Source organism: Saccostrea cucullata, unplaced genomic scaffold (assembly GCF_032062105.1).
Source record: "Saccostrea cucullata isolate Sc308-1 unplaced genomic scaffold, CSIRO_AGI_Scuc_v1 ctg249, whole genome shotgun sequence".
Classification (NCBI taxonomy): Eukaryota; Metazoa; Mollusca; class Bivalvia; order Ostreida; family Ostreidae; genus Saccostrea; species Saccostrea cuccullata.
Window position 1 is genome coordinate 613364 of NW_026936117.1, and position 24741 is coordinate 638104.

The 24741-nt window shown below is 34.7% G+C and overlaps 2 protein-coding genes across 4 annotated transcripts; one reads left to right on the forward strand and one right to left on the reverse strand.

Moving 5' to 3' along the window:
• Nucleotides 1–2647: 2647 nt before the first annotated feature.
• Nucleotides 2648–10711, reverse strand: LOC134244815 (proline-serine-threonine phosphatase-interacting protein 2-like). 3 transcript variants are annotated; one of them, XM_062727068.1, is made up of 14 exons: nucleotides 10295–10711; nucleotides 9832–9932; nucleotides 9499–9573; nucleotides 8882–9023; nucleotides 7503–7565; nucleotides 7309–7413; nucleotides 7150–7195; nucleotides 6567–6646; nucleotides 5067–5165; nucleotides 4501–4597; nucleotides 4237–4389; nucleotides 3954–4022; nucleotides 3491–3561; nucleotides 2648–3135 (listed from the first exon to the last, which is right to left on the reverse strand). In XM_062727068.1, exons 1-14 carry the CDS (start codon nucleotides 10328–10330, stop codon nucleotides 2989–2991), a joined length of 1284 nt encoding a protein of 427 aa, XP_062583052.1. In that variant the 5' UTR covers nucleotides 10331–10711; the 3' UTR covers nucleotides 2648–2988. The 3 variants fall into 3 exon arrangements, with proteins under 3 accessions (XP_062583052.1, XP_062583053.1, XP_062583054.1); XM_062727069.1 differs by lacking the exon at nucleotides 3954–4022 and having other exon boundaries at nucleotides 10295–10708; XM_062727070.1 differs by lacking the exon at nucleotides 3491–3561 and having other exon boundaries at nucleotides 2993–3135; nucleotides 10295–10705.
• A 79-nt stretch (nucleotides 10712–10790) lies between these two features.
• LOC134244819 (uncharacterized) lies at nucleotides 10791–24465 on the forward strand. Its single transcript, XM_062727074.1, has 19 exons — nucleotides 10791–11047; nucleotides 11156–12580; nucleotides 12781–12840; nucleotides 13395–13478; nucleotides 13565–14164; nucleotides 15156–15160; nucleotides 17572–17777; nucleotides 17976–18121; nucleotides 18301–18393; nucleotides 18494–18650; nucleotides 20335–20374; nucleotides 21837–21995; nucleotides 22093–22148; nucleotides 22244–22381; nucleotides 22771–22942; nucleotides 23202–23309; nucleotides 23493–23708; nucleotides 23834–24041; nucleotides 24178–24465. Exons 2-19 carry the CDS (start codon nucleotides 11158–11160, stop codon nucleotides 24213–24215), a joined length of 3909 nt encoding a protein of 1302 aa, XP_062583058.1. The 5' UTR covers nucleotides 10791–11047; nucleotides 11156–11157; the 3' UTR covers nucleotides 24216–24465.
• Nucleotides 24466–24741: the final 276 nt, after the last annotated feature.

The window sequence follows — 24741 nt, forward strand, 5'->3', positions numbered from 1 at the left end:
AAGTATCTCGGGAAAAACAATACTAAACTATTTTAATGACCCAAAGTCAAAGCTGCTAGCTTGTTTTATTTTTAAAATTTTCTAAAAATCTTGTTTAGAATACGAGTATTGAACAAGCAAAAAGATTGTGATGTAACAAACTTGAAACTATGAAAATATAACATTGGTCCATAAATGATTACATACATGTAGTTTGATTTTGAATTGAAAAAGGTATATGTATCTATAAATAGAAACAGGTGATTTCCTTTTAAATACTTGAGTCGGCCGTGTCGTCGGTAAGGCAGCTATGCCTTTTTTTTTAGAGTTATGACTATCAATTTTTTCTAAAAAAAAATGAAAATAAAAATATACGTTGTCCATCATCTTCCCTATTCAAAGGTTTCTGATCCTCATCGTTCATGTGAACGTTTTTGTGGAGCGAGAAGCTCAAAACAGTGACGGATCCATGAATTTCGTAATGGGGAGTGGAAGGGGGGATGCAGCAGAAGGCAGGGGATCTCGGGGCTGCACTGAAACTTCCATGCAGTGGATCTTGGGCAAGGCCCTGGTGGAGGTTCGGGAGCGAAGCCCCCGGAAACCGACAAATTCTTACAAATAAGAGATGTTCTTTACTTGATTTAAAGATAATTATATGTTTTACATACAAGAAATTCAAAGGGGGGTGGGGGGGGGGGGGCGCACGGTAAGAGTTGGGGTTCCTGTCATATTTCTTGAATAAACCAGAAGTCTCTGTCGAGACTGAAGCTCTACTGGTTTGTACTTATAATAAAGAAAGAGAAAAGTAGCAGTTGGGATATAAAACTCTACAAAAGCAATCAATAGAATAATGACAAAAACCGATACACAGAATTATGTATCTTAGTGTAGCCTACTTGTGTGCCAAGTTATATTGAAATCACACCAAAACTGTAGGAGGAGTAGCATTTTGAATGTTTTTCACAGAATTTTCTATTTTTAGTAACAACGGCAACACCGTTCTTTGAAATCAAAAACCAATACACAGAATTATGTATCTTAGTGTAGTCTACTTGTGTGCCAAGTTATCAGATTAAAAAAATAGCAGAAATTAAAACTGTAACAATGGCAACAGGACGAAATCAAAAAGCATACACAGAATTATGTATCTTAAACTTGTTTTATTGAAATTGACCAAAACTATAGGAGGAGTAGCATTTTGAATGATTTTCACAGAATTTTCTATTTTTAGTAACAATGGCAACATCGTTCATCGAAATCAAAAACCGATACACAGAATTATGTATCTTTGTGTAGTCTACTTGTGTGCCAAGTTATATTGAAATCAGACCAAAACTATAGGAGGAGTGTGTGATTTTCACAAAGTAATATTACACAGAAAACACTTGTGTGATATATAAACTGACAAAACTGTAGGAGGAGTAGCATTTTGAATGATTTTCACAAATTTTCTATTTTTAGTAACAATGGCAACACCGTTCATCGAAATCAAAAACCGATACACAGAATTATGTATCTTAGTGTAGTCTACTTGTGTGCCAAGTTATATGAAATCTGACCAAAACTGTAGGAGGAGTAGCATTTTGAATGATTTTCACAATTTTTTCTATTTTTAGTAACAACGGCAACACCGTTCATCGAAATCAAAAACCGATATACAGAATTATGTATCTTAGTGTAGTCTGCTTGTGTGCCAAGTTATACTGAAATCTGACCAAAACTGTAGGAGGAGTAGCATTTTAAATGTAGCATTTTGAAAAATTGTTTACAGACTTGTGTACCAAGTTATATTGAAATCAGACCAAAACTGTAGGAGGAGTAGCATTTTGAAAAATTGTTTACAGACGGACAGACAGACAGACAGACGGACGACAGACGCATTACTATCGCATAAGCTCTTCTGGTCTCTGACCAGTAGAGCTAAAAATGGAATTTTCTAGATTAAAGAAAGAAAGAAGAAGAAAAAACCAAACGCATGAATCACAGAATAAATAATTTATCTCAAACTTTGAAAAAAAATTATACGTGTGATTAATTCTACCTATCTGATTGCACATTTTTCAACATTAAAGCGACAAGGTACACGGCATTATCATCAAGTAATGAGTGAAAACAAATAGACATGAAGTTAAAACAATCATATAGGAATAAGACATCTGTCAATGAATTACGCATCTATATACTGTATATATTTTACCTTACTACAAGCAAAACTAAACGAACATGACCAATGAAAAACATTCCTTACATGAAATAATGCACGATTACATACAGTTCGTAACGATATTTTATTTTTCATGCACCGAACAACTTAAGCAAATTACTAAATACCCTTGCCCTAGCACCTTAATGAAATTTGGCTCCAAAAATGATGCAACTGTTGACTTAATGCAAGACTAAATATTATAGATATTGAAATTCTCTCGATATCTTTCTCTCTCTCTCCTCTCTTTCTCTCTTTGAGACATACAAATGGGTGAAGATAATAAATTAAATTCGTATACATCAGTTACGAAGCATCGTTTTTGAAAGGGGGTGGGTTCCAACCCCCCACCCCCACCCCCTCCCCCCCCCCCAAAAAAAAAGAAAGAAATAAATCAACTTACCTGAAAAAATGTCAATTGACAAGCAAAAAAAAAAAAAAAAGGGAAAAAGTCCAAACTCCATGTTTTAGTACCAAAGTTTTACTCTAACACAGCATTACCCTAATATTACCCTTATTTGACAATACTGCAATCAAAAAGGGGGGAGGGCAACCGGACTTTGAATGAACATTTCCTGTAAATAAACTTACATGTGTGTCTGGGAAAAAGTGGGAGCAGGCCCCCTTGATGCTACGTGCCTGTACATTGCCAAACATGAAATTACATATACATGTAAATAGAATAATAATAACATTAAATATAATTTAAAACAAAAACAAATGACATTTAAACATAACGATTCACAACAACATACACAGCCACAGTAATTTTATTGTAATTTGTTGTTTCTTTCCGAGGTGAGAATTCACAGGTAAGTCGTGGTCCCCATTCGAACACACGCAGTGGGGATCAGTCCGCATCTCTCCCCCACCTTGACCTGGGTCATCCCCGCCTTCATATCCCGCATAAACTCCACCTTCTGACCTATCTCCACTGTTAACTCAGACGGACTCTACAGAGAAGTTAAAGGTCACAGATTATGACTGGCCTAATGTACACCTCTAATTTGCACACCTATAACAACCATATTATAAATAATCGTGGTTTAAATTCATTTTTCTAAAGGAAATAAAGACAAATATTCTGTCTAAGAAATTCACATCTCTTTACAAAATTAAATTTTTAAGTTTTAAAAATTTTAATCCCCCCCCTTTTTTTTAAATCAAATCAATCAGTAGAAATCAATCAAAAGAAAATGAACTCTGTCATCAGAGGTAGATGTGAGTGAGATATGACGAGATTTCCTGTTAATGGAGATATCTAAACGAGATATGACGAGACTTCCTGTAGGAGGAGTGGAGATTTACCTTTGCTTGATAAGACTTGAGAATGTTAACCAATGATCCGGGCGTTAAACCTGGTCCAGAGGGCCTGGAATCTTTGTAGAAAGAAACTAGTACAGATCATGCGCTAAAATACTCAGATAACAATGGATAGTAATATCTGACAAGAAATGCACAAGATAATGATTTACAGTTTATGTCGAAAGCAGATATTAATAGATTCCTCAAGATGAATTTCATGTCTCACATACTGTCAAATATACTTCAGAATGTTTTAAAGAACAAAAATAGATGATGAAATGCATAAATAACAAATCGTGCATTTGAAATGCACAGCACTTGAAATAGGAAAGAGAGAAAGTTATGAGAGGTTCTGATGTTATAAATGTAGTGCTCTCTTAAGAGCTAAGTGGATACATAGATTATACTGGGATGGTTACAGTGTAGACATGCTATATAATGACATGCAGTGTTTGCTCCGATTTACCTTGGAAAACTCGAGCATAAGAATAATCTCCAGACGGTATGGCTCCCGCCAAAGCATAATGCTCGTCAGCTAAGCATGCGTGGAATTAAAAAAAGCAACAAATTAATTCCCAGGGTTAGTAGGGAAAAAATCAAGGATTCTTTTTGAATTCTTATTAACTTTTTTTGTACTTTTTGCAATTGTCTGGAAAAACAAACATGTAGCATTAGGTTCCACAAGCAACCGTGTACGAAACAAAATTGCTATTTTAATTCGATGCAGTCATTCTACTAAGTCCCTCTACCTTCTTCGAAGGAGATGAGTGGTCCCTCGGAGGGTCTGGGTGGCGGGACTCTATGCTGCTGGGCGGGTGGGAGTGGTTGTGGGGGCCTCATCGTGTGGCTACGTGGTGGAGTACTTGGAGCTCGGCGGTCGTAGTCTTCAAATACTATCGGTTCTATGTAGTACAGTCAACAGCTCATCATATACCTTTTTAGGTTTCATAATTAAACAGTACAATGTTCATATATCACATACAGTAGAGAAATATAGCAGATATTTTGCTTACCCGGTCTTCTTCCCGATAATTTGTTGTTATCTATGAATTCTTGTAGGTCTTTGGAAATATCACAGTATTGCAAGACGTTCCGAACAGCTTCAGCGCACTGTTCAACAAGTAAGAAGATTGGCATAAGCAAAGTTTGATAAACAGCGTACATCTCAAAATGTTTGTTTATTAGTGTATGTACATTATAAGGATCCAAATGACAGGTAAGTAGAGTATAACGGGTGCCGAAGGAATCAAACTTTAGAAAAACTATAGAGAATAAGAGAAAACACTATGTCGGATATGTACATTTTATTGTTGTATGATTAATCTCTTCGTTGCATCACTGTCATCTTTAGTAAAATTCTTACCAGATAAGTACTAATATCGCATCATTTAATACAGTTCTCGATGACGACGCTCATCTTGTTTGTCTTATATCAATCAGAAGTGTTTCAATATGGAATCGGTTTCTTCTTATTTAATTTTTTTATAGCAGCTCAATGATGAGTGTATTCAATCATACACTTTTGAGCCAAGGGATTAACTTTTCGTTCGGCAATATTTAATTTGTTATAGAAACTAACCTCGTCGTGGTCCACACATGCTTTAGAGTCGACATTGGTACACTTCCATATGCTGTCTCTAAAAAACCCTACCCTCTGTTCCTCCAACCGCTGGAATTGCTGTGGATAAAAGGATATATTACAGATCAACTTCAACTGTTTTAAACGCATTATAACAAGCAACTGAATAAAAAGGGAGTTCTAGACATAATTACTACCATAAATAGACACTTCTGAAAAGATCTGAATAACAAAATGCATTTTTAAAAATTTGAATAGAGATTTAGTAGGTACTATATTATATTGCAATGGTGGAGAAATATAACGAAAACTTCGTATAGTGCATGATTGAGGACATCGTATATCAAGCATCTTTCACTCACAAACAAACTTTCTCCAATAACATAACAAAAGATTTCAAAAGTTCTCTTATCATATAAAGATTAGATAACCAACATCCTATACTGAAACAAGCACTAACGTTACAAGAATGAAACAAGCACTAACGTTACAAAAAGGTATCAGTCGCCTGCGTGGCACAGTGGTTAGAGCATGTGCTCTAGAGTAGCGAAGTAAGGAGTTGATCCTTACGTCGCGGGTTCGAATCCCAATGTAGGACGTGGAGATCGGTCCTTTGGATGAGACCGTACATATAAAACGAGGTCCCTGTCACCATAGGTGCTGGCACAAAAAAAAAGATTCTTTACTGCTCAATGCCCGTAAGTGCCGAGTGTAGGACAGATTTTGCCGCTCTCCACCAGCAAGTGGTGGCATTTCCATATGAGTGAAAAATTCTCGAAAGGAACGTTAAACAACGTACATTTATTACAAAAACGTAACATATAAAACTTGCTATCATCATATCAAAAAAGCTTTTCAAACATTACATGCATTCTTTTCAAATAAACATAGCTGATGTATTTCACTCTTGATAATAATATTACAAGCGTCCTTCATGTCCCTTTCCAACACATAAAATACTCAGTACTATAGTATTCTATTACAGCACACATCCATCATTCACACAATAATTACATTACAGGCGTCCTCCATCATCCTATCCTATAAATAAAAGACTCTATTACAGCACACATCCATCGTTCACACAATAATTACATTACAGGCGTCCTCCAACATCCTCTCCTATAAATAAAATACTCTATTACAGCACACATCCATCGTTCACACAATAATTACATTACAGGCGTCCTCCATCATCCTATCCTATAAATAAAATACTCTATTACAGCACACATCCATCGTTCACACAATAATTACATTACAGGCGTCCTCCATCATCCTATCCCATACATAAAATACTCTATTACAGCACACATCCATCGTTCACACAATAATTACGTTACAGGCGTCCTCCATCATCCTATCCTATAAATAAAATACTCTATTACAGCACACATCCATCGTTCACACAATAATTACATTACAGGCGTCCTCCATCATCCTATCCTATAAATAAAATACTCTATTACAGCACACATCCATCGTTCACACAATAATTACATTACAGGCGTCCTCCATCTCCTTTTCCCACATCTTCCTAGAAATCTCCACTGCCTGCACCGCATTCTTGTAATTTACATCTGACAAGAAAAGGGTCAATCCTCAAAATATGGACTAGTATTTCATACTTTAATTTCATCTGAAACTAAGATGGGTTGTTTTTATACTCGCTTGAAGTAAATTTAAGTTCTTTGAAAGAGATTTTAAGTACTGCGGAAAATATCTTTTACTTCAGTGTGTTGTTTTCAGATTTATTAGACAATCACATGCAGTACTCTTGATTCACAGAAGGGAACTCGACCACTCCTCCATGGCACCTGATCCCACCTCTGATGTTTTAGAGGTCCGTGTTTACTCTGCTCCTGATTTGTATCGTTTGAATGGACTTTTGATTTTGGATACTGTTCGCTATCTCTATTTATTTCATACAAAGGTTTACGCATAAGATACAAATCCGACATTCAAATTAAAATTAGATCCTTTACGCTCCTTTATTTTGTTATGTCGCTGTAAGGAGCGTAAAGGATCTAATTTTAGTTAGATTGCAAATCTGACAAATTTTTCATGTATGTTGATTCCTAACCTGCCTGTTGTTGGGCTTCGTCAGCCTTTTCTTTTGATTTTCCAACCTATTATTGAAAAAAAAATTATGATGTATTTGTGTCTTCATTGATTTCTTATAAAAAGCTACTCAGGTATCATCATAATTATGACGTCATATTTGTCAGTCAGTAGGCCGTACCTTGGCTAAGTCTTTCGATGTAATCTGTACACTCTGTCGGGCCTGGTTAAATGCCTCCTCGGCAGCCTCCTTCTCTTTACATTTTGTGATGTATTTCTCTTTACACTAAACAAAAGTAAAATTATTCAAATAAAGCATAATAATACACGTGCCTTATGGCTGAAGATAGATTTACCTGAAATCTTCTTACTTACCGACATACAGGTCTTGTACTTTTGGATTTTGTCATTCTGACTTGATTTTGTTCTGTCCTCGATCTAAATATAGAAGATAAATATAAAAAAAGTCAAAAAGGTCTCTCATGTATCTCAATAAAAATCAAATAAATAGTAATTTCCGCTTCAATATTGATATGTGAACATATCAGTGTATCTGGTCCCGCGTTCTATTTAAGCATTATTTCTTAATTTTTTTCACAAAATATGCATTAAAAAATGGATTATATGTAAAAGGCTTCTTTTTACTTAAAATTACAAAAATCACATTTCAAATAGTTTTTATTCCTTATTTTCTTGTCAAGTATAAATCTCTCATATATTTTGATATAAGGTATAACAAAACTTAATACTTTGGAAATTCATAGGACAACATATGAGAGCAAGCGAACTAAGTCCTCAGACAAAAAATGTCTATGTTTTATTGGTTAAAATATTCGCTCTTAAAAATCTTCACTTATAAAATATGCACAAAGTATCAAATGAAATGAGAGGATAAGTAATCTAAGTGTCTCACAATTAAACCATTAATTGCCTGAGTTTTTAATTTATGACAAGTTTTGTTTAGTGTTTAAGTATCAACTTCCAGCAATCTTACTAATAAAACAATCCCAAACTTTATGAAATAATTTTATGTTTCAACAAATAACTAACGGTAGAAAAACTGCTGACATTAAAATTGTCTTCCTCTAAGTGTTTCATGTCTATGATTTGTATCAAATGGCATATAATAAACGAGGTACTGGGTAGTCACATGATAAGAAAATTATAGATCTTACAACACGATAGTGGAGCTTTTCGATACATATACATGCAGTACGATGTTAGAAAGGACCCTGAGTTATAGTCTCGAATTTAAAATTTTGTGACAGCAATAAGCAAAAAGACAAATTCTGAATTGACAGATATTTACAGTCGTCACTTCAATCTTTCATTCTCTTGCTTTGGGTTTCCTGTGTTAATTTGTTTTCAACGAAAACAAGAAACTCATCAACACATAAGGAAATGCATATGCATTTTACCCCGAAGTTGCAGCATTCTTAGTAATCTAAATATTATGTTCGTTTACAATTTAATGTTGATCATCTTCACGTTTATCCAAGTTAAAAACTTCATTGTGCAGTATTTATGTCAGTAAATATTTATACAAATTTTGCCCCGGTTTTCTTTTTTTACATGTAGACGTATGGCATCGTTTATTTTTCATGTTTTCTTTTATTTTTTCATGGCTAAGTAAGCTGAGAACCTCCGTGTAAACGAATGAAAGGTTTTTGGCAATCATCCCTTAAGAGAGTGCATTGAGGCTCAGATGAGCTAAAAACTAATTGTATTAAGTGGACTTGTCCTAAAAAGCTCACCTGTTGTTTAATAGACTTGTGGTCGTCGTCGAACTTGCTGAGCTCGTTGTAGAGTATTTGGAAGTCGTTTCCCGCCTGTTCATGAGTTCGGGCGATCCTCTCCGTCTGCGTCTTCAGCTCCCTCACGGTCTTACCCAGGTCCCTAAGTAACACAGAGTAGGAGTCAGTGAAAAGTCTAGCCACATTTTCATAACACAGACTTACCCACGTCACTAAGTAAACACAGGAGTCCGTGAAAAGCCTCCAGGCCCCAGGATCATGATATAGACTTTGACTCAGTTGCTCGTAAAATGTTTTTTTTAATTATCTATAAATTTGCTGATAACAACACTTTTGAAATGCATATCGACAAGTAAGTTTTATGTTTATCTGTCTGACTTCTTCAACGTTTTAGTTCAACATAAAGCTTTTGACTTATAATACGCTGAAGAAGTTTCATGATCATGGGGCCTGCTCATATGTTTCTGTCTTTAAAGATCTCTCTCTCTCTCTCTCTCTCTCTCTTGTATATATGAATTTGCTGCAGTACGAGATTCTTGTCTTTTTTTTAGTACATGTATTTTAAAATCATATTTCTATCTTTTAAAGGAAATCATTCCCCCCTCTCCTATACACACCCGATTTCCTCTTTGCCCTCTAGTTTTCTGACCAGAGCTTGGATGGCTTTGCTGTACACCTGTTCCGCCTTGGCTCTATATAAATAATAAACACCGACACTATTACAGGTCATTGAGATAAACAATCTAGTCTGATATTAAAACCGCTGTAATGAATTCGTTAGCGATAACTTTACGCTCGTCCCTTCATCCTCGTTTATAAATTACAAATACAAACTTTTACAAATCGCTGATTATGTACTTTCCTTATTATTATTTATCTTGTCTTAAAACTGTCGTATATTCACGCAGGAAACACTTGGGAGATAGATACACATTAATTTATAACCCCACCTTTCTTTGTAATAATCCTCCAATTCCTTTGACACCTTCCTTATATCTTTGTTTCTTTTGGAGAGGATCTCAAAACCTTTAGTATTGGTGAAGTCGGGGTCCTAAATACACATTCAAACGAAAAAAGTTGTGAATTCCAGAACCGGTTTGTAAAATAAAGAGTGGAGGTAATATATGTTTAAATTCACGTGATTTTTAAAAGAGTACAGAAATATGAATATTAAAACAGAACATTTCTGACACCTTGACTTGATGACATATGTTTATATCACTTTATTAACTCTCCATCTTAAGAAATAAAACATTTTGTTCAGATAACACGTCAACATTAGTGAAACCAGAAGCTATTAATCATTTTATACATACACCTTTCTGTGTATATGAAAGTAGAATAATTATCATTTCTAGCGATAAACTCGTGATTTAAATGCTACAAAATTCTTGACCGAGTTTGAATACCTACCCAGAAAGCGTCCACATATTGTGTCGTCCTCGTCATTATCTAGATCTCCTCCCGTGACCTATTCACGTGTAATGCACGTCCCTTAAAGTAAAACATAAAACCGCAAACGCTACAAACGCCACGAATCAGAGCTCTAAAAATAAAATGCAAATCTGAGTAAACAATTAAGATCCAGGAAGTAAAATAGCTGTAAAGGTTTATATCAAGGTGTAGGTACACTGATGATAATTATATTTTATCAGTTAGGTCGTCGTGGGTCCTCTGAGTAAATACAGGATTCAAAGGAAAACTCCATAAATAAACTTCCTTCTTAATTAACTACGATTTTCCCCCCAGACAAGTAAATAAAAGTGCAGTGTAAAGTGTGCACTCCTTTTTGACTTTTAAATGCGTACACAGTAGAGGTAATCGCTCGAGGAGTAAACCCGCTGAAGAGCCCTATATCGCTTCCTGGTTTATTTACAGAACCAAATACTTCGATCCGCGCCTATTTTTCTCGTATATTTAAATACCTTGTATCATTCATTCAGAATTACTTTAAGCTACACCCATGAATAATAGATGTAAGAAATGCGATGCCAAAGATAATTGGATTATATTGACTTAAACAACACGATAAGATCCTTTGTCTTGCATATTAATCAACAAAGCACAATCTTAAACGTTGTCAATGGTAAAGCATAAGTTTGTCTTTTCCAGTATGTTTTCAGAGTGGAAACTCTTATGTATATTACTTGTTGTAACACACTAAAAGTGAGTATTAACCTACATCACTGTAGGACATTAAAAAAGTATTTTGGCATTCATACTAAGCTAATTGGTTATGTAAATTATTTTAATTTCCTCCCTTATCCATTTTAGATATGTCAGACACGAGCGCGATAAAGAATCTGGATTCGCGGGTTTTTCCATTTACCTGTCGCCGATGTAACCACGTGTATAATGACGAAGATCATCAGCCACGTCTGTTACCATGCCTACATGACGTATGCCTGTACTGTCTGTGCGAACTCGTCTTTGATGAGGTTTTGAATTGCCCGGAATGTAAATCAGCTCATGAGACTCCAGATAATGACGTCACTATATATCCAAAAGACCCCGTGAAGATGAAATACATTGCAGAGCATCCCCAAGCCCAGACAGAAGTCTACTGCGACTTCTGTGATCAAGAACCAAAGGCAACACATCGTTGCATGGATTGTCTCGATAACCTCTGCCCCGAGTGCTTGCAAATTCATCAGAAGTACAAGAAATACCGCGATCATGGCATTGTTTCACTTGAAGAATATGCGAATTTGCAACAACATTATGTTATGGCCTCTTCAAAATGTAAAGCTCCTGGGCATTCAAATGAGCAACTAAAATTTTTTTGTAGCAATAAAGGTTGCGAACAGTGTTTGTGCTCATTATGTGTGATTTCCCACATTGAAGACAGCCACAGAGTCAAAACAATTGAAAGTGTGTTTGAGACTAGATTAAAGAATATCAAAACCATAGAGGCAGTTTTGCAGCATCAAAGTGATGGTGTGGATGAGACGATGTCGTTGATAAAGGAAGAGATAAGCAACGTGGATCGACTGGGCGAGGAAGCTCTCGAGGATGCCGACTTTAATTTTAATCTCCTGATGAAACAGCTTGAAAGAAGAAAGTCTGAAGTGAAAAATTTCATCAAATCAAAACAAAAGACTAAAAGAGCACTCCTAATGGAACAAGAGAAGGAATTCCAGATGCTAAAAAACGTCATAGAGGATGGCAGGAGTTACCTTAAAAATATTCTGGAGAGTGGAAATAAACCAGAATTCATTAACCTTGAACAAATCATTAGAGAACAATTCTTGAAGCTTACAGATGAAGAAAATAGATGTCTTCCTTGTATTAGCTCCACTATTCGTTTTTCTTCCCAGAACAAGCTTGAAGAACTGAAGGAAAGAATCAATAACTTTGGTAACATAGTATTTTCAAATGCCTATGCACCATATACCAAAATCTTTATTCCATCTCTTGCACACGTTGATGAAACCTTTGAAATTAGAATTGAGTTGTTTGATCAACATCAAGTAGGAATTGAGGAAGAAGAAATGGATGTCCAGGTCTGTTTGGTAGATCACACCGGAAAAATAACACGGTCCTTGTCCCCGTGTGAGAGAGAGGATGGGGGACTCCTGACGACACAGTTCCGTGTGGATGTGACTGGTATCTACAGTGTGGATGTCTTTATACTTGGGCGGCCGTTTTACACCCATAGCCAGCAGCTGGATATTATAGATAGACCACTGTCACCTGATGGTAGGTAGACTGTTAATGGTCATTCTTGTTTCACAGGTACTAAAGGTAATAAGAAGTCTCAAAGTTTAAATTTATTTCAGTTACCTGGTAAGATAAATATTCAGTTTGTCGATAATGCTGACACTTAAAAATATGGAAAAATACAGTACAATTGAAACAATTTAATTTGTTTCTTACTGGTTGACAACCTCTTTTTTCAGATGACGTTGAAAACATTGATCTTATGAAATGTCCCATTCCTGATTTAGTCCTGTCACAAGGTTTGTATCTATTAAAATGTTTAGTCAATTACGACATTCTCTCCTCATTATTGTCGATTTTATTATATATTTTAACACACTTTTTTTTGGCCATATGTGATATCAAGAAGTTACTTATGAGTCTTCTTGAAAAATTTCCGCAAAATTTTTATCAATGTCCTTTATTTATTATTCCCCCATGTTTACTTGTATGCTACTTAATAAAACTGAAAAGATGTGGAAACAGAAAAGAGGGCCTGTATGGCCGATAAAAATAAAAAGTAATCCTTTAAAGGGTAAATACTAGTAGAATATATAATATATATTTTTCAGTGAGAGAATGTGATTTTTTTTTTTAAAAAAAGTAGTCTTTAACAGGGTAAATATCTAGAATATATGTTTTTTATATTTGATGTTTTACGAATTATTAACATTTGGTGCATGGGATTATTCTTATCACATGATCCTCTTGAATTACATCACCAGATAATTACCAATCAACAGACAATTTTTCAGTTTAAATTCGATATTCCAGTGTTCTCGTGATAATCGTTTACACCTTTTTATAATTGCAGACGACATGAAGCCTTTATCTTCCCCAAGGAAACCTATCAGTTCACACACATCCGGAGGAGTGCGCCATCGAATGACCTACACCTGTATTACTGTAGTAGCTATCACTCATCAATAAATCTTTCCCACAAGAAATTGCTAACTTGTGCATTGACTTTTCTTTTACTTACAGGTCCCCCTTTTCATCTTGATGAGTCTACTTTGCACAAGAACTGCTATATTTCTCGAAATAAGCTGATAATTTCTAACACCTCTACACCGGTATCACTGTATCAGACGACCCTCGTCAACAAGGGCAGCGTGTACAATGGAATTGCAGGCTCTATCTGGTTCTTTTCTCCTTGTGCAGCATATTTTGAAGTCGAAATAAATTATGACATTTGGGAAGATCTTAGTTCCAGTGATGTCATATGTGACGTCATTATTACGAATATGGAAATGTCTGATTTTACGTCACCAACTCGACACCACAAGTTTGGCTGGAGCTTCTCTGTTTTGTTTTGTGAGAAATGTCACCAGGTCTGCGTTGAATGCTGGGATCACGGCCACCTCGTCAGCCATTTACCTGTCGGCCTAGTAAACAAGATGTCGTCCCAGAGAAAAGTAATCGGGGTATTCGTGGACGATACAAATGGCTGTATATCCATCGTGGACACAACAGAGTCAGATCTCATCGTACGATTTGATGACGTCATATTTGAAAAACCTCTTTGGCCAGCTTTTTGTGTACACCCTTCAGAAAAATTTACTGTTGAGTTAAAAATAAGAACTGGTCAACAAATAAACAAAATACCATCTCATCTTTTACCTGTTTGAGTTGAGCATTTGATGCACTGGATATTTATTGGGTTTTAATATAATACCTAATGCACTTGATATATATGTCGAGTGTTAATACAATATTGTCAAGTTTATATAAGATGACTTTTAAATTAAATACTTAACACAATTGATATACTTTAAGATTTAACTTATTTTCTGCAGTATATGTGATAGAAAACAATGAATATTAAAAGCTTATTTTGATGCTCAACATTTACCATCCACGAATATAATTATCTGGTACTTTATTCTGTTTTATTTTGTCTGAAGGACTTAAATTGTCATGTGTTTCTCAATTACTTGAAATTAAATATGTGATTCTTCATCAATTAAGATAACAGTTTTTAAATTTTAAAATGTTTTTACTGCGGAAATGATCATTTAAAACTAGATATTGAAATGAAAATCCAAGTTAATTGGATAGTGATAACGTGACCACGATCTGCGTTATAAGACGAAAACGGACAATCAGATGGGCGCGTAACTCCTACTTAAATGTATACGCAATACCAACAGGTTTTTCTGCGTTATGTACAACTAAATCACTGATGAGTTTGATCATTAAAAGAAGCACCCAGGTATAGGTATAATATACAAATATTTAATAAGTACTTTTCTGAATGTAAATAAACGAAATAGACTCCTGAAAATGAAATCACAGTTTTTCCAAAGACCCTGGCAAAATGAAATACTCAATGCATTGCAACGAATTCCCCAAATCCAGAGGGAAGTTTGATATAAAAAAGCAACAATCATTGAATGGATTCTAGTGATAATCTTTGCACAGTGTCTGTCATTTATCTGAAGTACAAGAAGTACTTGGCATATTTTACTTTTCTAGAAAGCAAATGCAATAAAGTTTTTTATGCCTTCTTTGATATTGAATCCTACCGGTCATATAAATGAACATGTATTTTTTTCTGTAGCAATAAACGTTGCAGACTGTGTCTTTCATCATCATTCTCGAGAGGAACGTTAAACAATATGCAATCAATCAAAAACATTGAGGAATCATACGGAAAGTAAAACAGATGCCAGTGCATCAGATTTAGATTAATATTAAAACCAGAGAGCTAGGCCTTTGTTTTTAGACTGAAATTGACCACGGAATGTTCCGACTTCCAGATCAATATGTAAGGCTCACATCGTGTGTTACCGGTCAACAGGGACTGCCTACTCATCCTAGGCCTGATCCCACATCTGGACTTTCCAGAGATTCGCATTTTATGCCTTCTTCACATTCGTTACTTGTTTATAGATTTTGTGCATAATTTGAATTTTCTGCAATCCTTTTGAAATGGAACTTTATCATGGAAAAAACGAATTAGACAACAAGTTGAAAAAACCTTAGAAATTATAAAGAAAGAATACTGTAAAATCACAAAATTTCGTGGGGGTTTAATTTTCGTTGGTTTTGAGGTGTGAAGAGACCCACAATTTCAAGTCCACCCCGAAATGTTAACTTTTTAAAATATATAATTACTCAACAATTCTCCATCCACGATATCAAATCCCCGCGAACCAATATATTTTTCTCAAACCACGAAAGTTTGACACCACGAAAATATATTATTTTTTCAGTATGAGGATGAGAAAGGATAATCGAATAAGAAGTGAAGACCTGTTATACAGAATAAGGATAAGAGCAAGAAAGTAAGAAGGAAAAGATGGATGTTTACTGGACATGGACTGAATCAAAATCCAAACATTGACGGTAACATCGATTCAACAGGGGCACCAGAAGGAACAAGATGCATCAACAACCAAAAACAACATGATACTGTATTGCAGAACATGGAAAGGGTAGATGTTGGATGGCGGTCATGGAATGGAGCCAAAAAGAAGCAGCCAATAGGAAAGAATGGAAACGTTCTGTGCATGGATGCCCTATGTGCTATAAGACATGAGAGGGAAATAACAGGTAACAGGTAAATTAATAAAAAAAAATGCATTTTGCCGACTGCAACCAAAAATATCTTGAAAAGTACTAGTTTTTTTTTTTATACCACATACTAAACATGTATCTATGAAGTGTTAAATATTCAAAATTATTAGGGTTCATACAATACCATGCACAATGAATCATTTATATGTTTATTGAGCTTCATGTATAAGATTTTATAAAACTGGCATACAACGATTTTTATACAACAACTGCAGAGAAAGTGATAAGAAACAAGGGAACTAAAAAACATTTATTAATTTCCAGCAACAAACATTGTCAAAGACTTTATCCTATAACACAACTGCAAGGTTAAAAAGGTTACCAAGTATATGAAGTTTGTTTTTAGCCATAAACTATTACTAAGTACAGAAAAATACAACACATGATATAGCTATAAATATGTTGGTTCCTTTATTTTTACTTAAGAGGAAATGTCCATATTCAGGAGGTTTAAAGTGAAAAACTGATAATGATGCTTATTTTAGATTAAAAGGAATTATTTACTTAAATCTCCGACTTAAGAAGACTGATTTTGTAGTAAGAGGGATAAGATTGAAAAAAAAATGGTATTAAAATGAATTTAATTATAAGTCACATGTATATCCATGTTTCCTTTTATTAATCTCTAAAATTCAACAGTTATTTTACGAATTATTTTTTTCCCAAAATTACAAATTTAAAATAATTGAAAGTAGGCTCCGTGTATCAACACTGATAAACGAAACTCCGACAATCAAGTCGTGTAAATGTATATTTGCCGACTTAATATTAATGTAAGTATTGTGAATTGTTTATTTATTTATTTGTAAAAATATCCATTCTTGATGTATTAATTTAAAAAAATATCTTGGCCACAATTATTAACTAGCAAACATAATGAACATAAAAGGAAAAATCGTTAAACATCTAAGTACGGTTTATCACAAAAAGTCACGCTATTTGATTATATTAGGACAACATATTGTATGACTTACTGTATTGCTTATTTACAAGCGATAATTAGCTTCTAATTATGTAAATCGCGCCACATTTATTTTATTTGGAGGTTAAAAAAAAACATACAAACTAAATTCATATTAGACAAAAAAAAAAAAAAAAAAAAACGTTCCGATAAAAACGTACAAAAAGATATTTACACGTTTCTTAGTGCACGATCACACACGATTAGAACTGCAAAACGAATGAGTCTGATACATGCACGATCTCGCACGATACACGAACGATCACGCACGATTCTACACGATTGGTTTGTCAACATTTACGTTGCAGCCACTGTATGTCCTTTGTACATGTAAAATCACTATGAATAGATTTCTCTCTATTTATAGAAATGTTCTGACTGGAGGCTTATCTATTGCTGAACTGACCCAACTGTTCTATCAAGTTCTCTCTGGCCATTTGCTGCGTATCAGTTTTTTTTCACTATGTTGTTGAATTATTTGATCACAATTTGTTTTTGTCTTACATTTCATGGGACTTTCGCAGCTACTGAATTGTTCCACAATGCTGATTTTGAGAGCACTTCCTTTTCCGGTAATTGGGTGGCCATTGACTGTACCTTGAATTCCCGTACTGATGATAAGTATCATGGAACTCGCAGTGTCATGGTCTCTCATAGGCGAGTAAAATGTCATCCATCCCTTTTTCCTGTTTATCTGGTTGCAGCATTGCTATTTACATTGCCATTGAATTTATGAATCACAAAGTAAAGACATAGCCAAATATGTTTTATACTAGTATTTGTTTCTTGACCAGATTCGACATTAGCTAATTGCTTGAGCTACTGGTTTCTATAAAAATCTTTCTGATGTTGCAGACATCATACGTGGTCGGCAGTCCGGCAGACATTTCATGTCACTCCTGGGAAGAATTATGTGGTTAAGATGTACTTCAAGCTCCTTAACCTTCCTGCTGGACATGCTTACGCCGAAGTCAAACTGAACGTGGCTCTTACTGTTAACGGTATTCAGCAACCAGATCTTACAAAATGAAAAGTCACTATGCCTTAATATAAGTGTAATGAAAACAATATTTTACTTGGTAAAGGACGGTAAATCATACCTCTCTTTGGTACACTTGCTATTGGTAATTTGCGTAAATTTTCTATCATGAAAACTCATATTAGCTAACATATCCTTAAGGTAACCCTAAGTACTTCGGGCTAGCAAAAATTCCCATGCAGCAGTTAAAATTTGGATGGACGGAAATAAGTGGCGATTTCCATGCCCAGAATGGTTTGTTTATCTTGAAATAACATACATTCTCATTGATTTTACTATTCAATAGGCCTTTTTACGAATGTCTAACTACTGTAGTATTTCACATTTTATTCAGGAGCCACAGATGCTGGTATATACATAGAGATACCAGACATATCTGTCAATTACCTGGTAGACTTCGCCAGTGCTCAGGAGCTACCCCATAATTCCCACTGGATGACAGATGCCCAAAACAGAATCAATAGTATCCGGAAGGCCCCTGTCTCATTTAAGTAAGTCAAACATGTGCTTTGCTATATCATGCCAGGTCATCAACGATGCATCATGATCCACTGTAAATAAGAGGTCTGATTAGTACTTTTGTCTGATAAGTGCGTCGGGATGGAAAGTTTTCTCCCATTTATTATTGGAGAGAAAAATGATAAAAGTATAAAAATATCTACCTTTAAAGAATTATATCAAAGTATCCATTTTAGTAGTATGATTTTTCTAAGAAACAGTAACTGGTGTAACTGTTCATTATTTTTTTATTGTCGTCATTGAGGAAATGACTGTTGACAGTATCGTAGGAAGATGAAAACTTTTCCTCAGTGATGACAATCGTCATTTCCCTTTGAACGATAATGATACGCTTTTGAATTTTTTTTTATTACACCATGCTCACTGTTCTCTTTTTGTAAAATACACGTTTCTTTTTCAAATCAGAAATTTAGTGCCCTATATGTAAGCTTTGAACTAGCAAACAACAAAACCGATGATAATTTGTGTGTTCAAGTAGATTCATAGGTCGCCTGCAGATAGCTCTTCATTTTGAGATATTGTAACTTACTAAATGAACTTGATATAAGAGGCGCAAAATTACAATAGATTGTTTATTGACTATGGACGATAAATGATAAATAACAACTAAATTGAATGACAAAGAAGTTGACATCACCTTTTTCATCTTAATTTTCCTTATTTAATGTAGTAATATTCCACTATTACCTGATCTTGATGATTATGTCTCAAATTTTTTGCTACTCAAGAGCTTGCTATGAGTAGGATTATTTTATAAAGAGAGGCAGCCTACTCACAGACAAATTGATGTTACAGGGATTTCTGCAGCATCATTTAAATTAACATTTCGTACATTATATGGTTGTAATAATGACCTTCTTAGCAAATTTAACGCACATTACGTTGTATTTTGGATGACTTTTTATACCAATTGTTAGGCGTTTGTTTTTATACTGCATCGACCACGGAAAGTTCCGTCTACATGATCAAAATACAGGGCTCACGGCAGATGTGAATTATCAACAGGGTGTACTCAGTCCTAATGGGCACCTGATCCCACCTTCGGAACATCAAGGGGTCCGTGCTTTATGCCCCTCTACCATTAATTGTTTTGTTTATAATTTTTTTTGAGATCGACCACTATTATTAATCATTACCTTTTACATTATTCATACGCAAGATAAAAAAGCACCTTCGAATACTTGTCACCTAATGTTATTGCAGTCGATTTGATTCGCATATGGATCTTGAAAAGGTAATACATGTATAGAGGGAAATATTTTATGCACAATAATTTATAGGTTTTTCATTTTATTACTTAACTGAAGAAACTTGATATAGATTTATCAATGATTATAAATATCACTGAAAAAAATGAAATATATATGAGGATAACGAACAATTATCGATCAAAAACTATATACAATACTTTTATGTGAAAAGGGTATAAACATAAACCTAAATTCCAGAGGTGGTATCATTCAAGTTTCTAGGTGAAGTTATCATCCCCATTAATGACCGTTCACACCCGATGTGGACCCTATGTTTTGATAAATGGTGTAAAACATAACAGCTTTTATCCGCCCTTTGCTTTGTGCATTTTTCATGTGTTTTTGATGATATAAAAGTAGATAACCAAAGCTCAATCAATTAAAATATGTACATACGTTTCTTTAGATTGCCACATGGAGTGAATGCACATGGGATCTCCACTGAGGTAAATTTAGAAGTGAAGAACTTGTTTTGCTGACCTTGTCAGCAAATACAATTTATCATTGAGTCAAATGCTGACTGACATTTTCATACTAATTGTTAGTCCATTATTTAAACATCGAATTGACGACGGATTTTCAGTTATTTCCTGATCATGACAAGGAGCACACAGCGGTTGTGACCGGTCGGCAGGGGATGCTCACTCCTCCATGGCACCTGATCCCATCTCTGATGTTTTAGAGGTCCATATTTGCTCTGCTCCTAATTTGTATTGTTTTATGGACTCTAATATTGAATACTGTTAGATTTTTTCCATATTCTTCATGTGAAAAGAGGAGGATAATGTTTTAATGATATTAAACATAATATATTCTGATGTAAACTGTTATTTGAGCGAAACGCGATTGACCATTTTCTTAACTCACCTTAGCAGATTCAAGTTTGTTCAGATGATGGTTCCCTGGTAAAGGACAAGGCTGCAATGAAAGTTTAATAGAGAAATATAAAGAAGAAAATCTTTAAAAGTTTTTTTCCTCAAGATCAACAAAGAATGACACGTCTTTATATGGGACATTCTCAACTAGTGTAGATTCCAGTTTTTAAAACATGACCCAGGGGTTTGGCCTTGATCAAAATAGGCAAAAGATTTTTAAGCTATACTGAAAAACTTTGTGAAAAACTACGACTAGTCTTGCAATATACCTTCATCACCTGCTAACGAGTTTATATCTCTCAGTTGATTCGATACGCAAGAGCATGCTCTACTACTAAAACTAGGTATATTATTGAAAAACAAGTTGATGAAACAAGAATATCAGCAGTCTCGTTTAAAGTCATCATTTCGTAACCTCTATGGGCGATACATTGACCTTGTCAGCAAAGACAATTTGTCATTGAGTCAAATGCTAATTGAAGTTTTTCTTAATAATTGTTAGTCCATTATTTATGAAAAGGAACACACGGTGGGTGTGACCGGTCGGCAGGAGATGCTCACTCGTCCATGGTACCTTTTACCACCTCTAATGTTTTGGAGGTCTGTGTATGCTCTGCTCCTATTTTGTAATGTTTTATGGATGTTTGATCTTGAATACTATTCGTTATCTCCATATCTTTCATGGAAGCATCCTGGAGTAGTTTATATTGATAATAATTATTTTTCAAATCATGACCCCTAAGAAAGGGGAGGGGTCGCAGAAGACAAAGGAATTTCTACAAATGTTTAGGAAAGGGCAGGCAGAAAAGATAGCTTTGATAGTTAGAACCCATTGGATTCACTTCTCATAGACTTATAAAGATTACGTATAAAAATATGCATTGAAGATATCTGAAATGAATAACGCAAAGTATCACGTGTTTTTTTTTTCGACTTTCTCTAGTATATTGATTAAAATCAAAAAAAAATTCTCTAAGTACTATTGCACTAATTGTGTGAGAATAAAGAATAAAATTTCCTTTCCTTTGTACAGTTGGTCCAAAAGAACCGAGATTTCGCCTTTGGAACTGCTGTTGTTGCTGACTCCATGACCGACCCATCTCAAAAAGGATACCAGGATTTCGTGTATAATAACTTTGAATGGGCAGTCCTTGAAAATGCCTTGAAGTGGAGGCAAATGGAGTGGACAGAAGTAAATTCAGTTCAGTTATAAATATCAAAATTTCACTGTCTGATCGACAGTTATAATCTTCATGATGATGATGATGATATGAGTTCATTTTTTCCAGAATCATGTTAATTTGGACAGGCCGTTGAATGCTATTTCTGCATTGAAATCCCATGGGCAAGTATATCACCTCTGAATTACCTCATCTCAAGCTGGTAAGTGAGTAACTATAATAATTTGTTTCGTGTAAATTATGACATTGATTGTTACAGAATTAAAGTTCGAGGACACAACATGTTTTGGGACGTGGAACAATTTATTCCTCAATGGCTGAAAGGAAAATCCCAAGCTGAACTTGTATCTACTATGAAAGGTCACGTGACCCAAGTGATCTCAAGGACAAAGGGGAAGTAAGCTGGGATGATTTTCTCAGCATTTTATTTCATTTTTGCTGTAATTCTCAGTCAATGAAATGAAAAATTCTTTTTTATGTTAATGTGTTTGTTTTTAAAAAAAATATTTTTTCTTTGAATGTTTACACGTAAAGAAACCTGTCATTAGATATTATTCATAATGGTAGATGGTAATTATCAGGATTGATATCATAGTAGTGAATTAGAGTAAACACATCCTCTATAAAGTTTATATATTTTGATTCAACCTGTTTGAAACGACTTTTGGTGGATTGTTTAAGAACATTTGAATACATCTAAAAAAAAAAAATTAGGAAATATTCCAATTTAATTGTAGAGGAAATTTCTTTAAGAAAAAATGGATACAAAATGTAGTTTGCTTATAGGTTAGAACACTGGGATGTCAACAACGAGAATCTCCATGGAGACTGGTTTGAACGTCACACACGTGACCCAGATATAACAGAGAAGATGTTTCAGTGGATCCACCAACAGGAGCCGCACGTGAAGCTGTTCCTTAACGACTACGAAGTCATCAACCAGCCATTCGAAACGACGGTATGTTCAAAGGTGTTAGTAGGGTTAGTTCTTTATCAAATTACTTTTTGAAAAATATACTAGTATATTCATATCTCCTCTCTCACTAAACAACCACAAAAAAAGGAACATGAAGGAGAAAACCATGAAAACATAGGCATTAAAAACTACAAAGTTTATTAGAAACACACTAATTAAATTATTGTTGTTTAGCTTCATTAATCTGTTTAGGGGAATCAAATAAAAGATATTATTGAATACGTAATTGCTGTTTCTCTAGGCACTACGAAATCAAGCATTACATCTTAAGAAGGAGGGGATACCGGTTTATGGTCTTGGACTCCAAGGACATTTCTTTTCACACAACATTGACATTGATATCCTCAAAGTAAACATTTTATAATATTAAATCCGTATGGTTATTCATTTATCAAAGAATAGCAATTTAAAAAAGAAGGCGATAAAAAAAATCGCAATAAGTATTTTTTAAGGATCGGTAGTAAACTGATATACGTGACTGATAACCAAACTCACAATACTTCTGTAAATAATACTACATATCTGACTTAAGTACAGACTGGATAAGCTTGCTGAGTCCGGTCTGAAGCTGTGGATCACCGAGCTGACCTTGACTGACACAGATAACAACAGGAAGGCCAGAAACCTAGAAAATCTCCTGACTTTGTTCTTCAGTCATCCGGCGGTAGAGGGCGTCTTACTCTGGGGATTCTGGGATAGACACATATGGCACCAACAGGATGCACTATTTACCGGAGACAACATCACAGTACTTTGTTATGACTAACCCACAAAAACATAATTTTCATATTGTTAAAGATTAGGTTCAGAGCTTGATAATAAAGAACTTGATGTTTTTATATCGAATTAAAATAAATCAAAAAATTATTTCAGCCGAACGCAGCAGGACAGAAATACCTCGATCTTTTCCATAAAATCTGGAAGACCTACTTCGTTCACAATGTTAACCCTGGAAGTACTGTCAACACACATGCATTTTTGGGAGATTATCTGCTGAACATAAAAAGAAATGGACATCTTATCCACCAGGAAAATTTCAGCCTCGACAAATCAGGAAAAGATATAACTATCCACCTAACAAGTAAGTTGTATTTCAAACTCAACCTCAAAGTGCAGATTTAAATCACATAGAATTTTGTAATACTTTTGGAGGGTGTCGTGTGATAATCAAGTACTTGTATTGTATTTACGATTTTTTTTCATTCCTTTGATTTCAGATGACCACCATGGAGTTTCACAGATTGTGTTTGGATAAGGAGCACAATGTCCCTGTTCATAGACTGATGTTCTGCAAAATTAGTTGTTTTTGCCTGAAAGATATGAATTACAGAAATAACGAATATTTCAATTTGCTTTACAAAAGAAATGGATCCCACTATCATTAAGAAATAAAGTGCTTTATTCGCTTATTCTACGATATTACAGCAATATTTGACTGATAAAAAATAAAACTGAGACTGTTGTTTATTTTTCTGCTTGGTCTGACAAAGTATTTCATAAAAGAATACATCACCACGGGCGTGTCTGTTTTAAATTGAAAGATAGAAACTTATTTCACAGCGAAATGTTGCTGTCCAAAAAGTGAATTTTAGGCTTGGACGTGTTTTTTGTTTCGACTGATTAATATGTTAATAAAGATTGCATTTTGCATCCAACTAGCGCTTACATCTAGCATCTGTATGTACATAACGGCCCAACAATTAATATGAAAAGTTAAAATTTGACTTATTGATAATTTGTTTGACATCATGGCGCTAGACATTACTAGATTTAGCCAAGGC

Coding starts and splice junctions, on each gene's coding strand:
- LOC134244815 (XM_062727068.1), bottom strand. CDS start 10,330: ATGACGAGGACGACACAATATGTGGACGCTTTCTGG. Junction 6,647..7,149: donor CGAAGCCCAACAACAGGCAG/GTTAGGAATCAA, acceptor TTTTCTTGTCAG/ATGTAAATTACAAGAATGCG. Junction 4,598..5,066: donor CATGTGTGGACCACGACGAG/GTTAGTTTCTAT, acceptor CTTGTTGAACAG/TGCGCTGAAGCTGTTCGGAA.
- LOC134244819 (XM_062727074.1), top strand. CDS start 11,158: ATGTCAGACACGAGCGCGATAAAGAATCTGGATTCGCGGGTTTTTCCA. Junction 12,581..12,780: donor TAGACCACTGTCACCTGATG/GTAGGTAGACTG, acceptor CTCTTTTTTCAG/ATGACGTTGAAAACATTGAT. Junction 18,122..18,300: donor CGTGGCTCTTACTGTTAACG/GTATTCAGCAAC, acceptor CATATCCTTAAG/GTAACCCTAAGTACTTCGGG.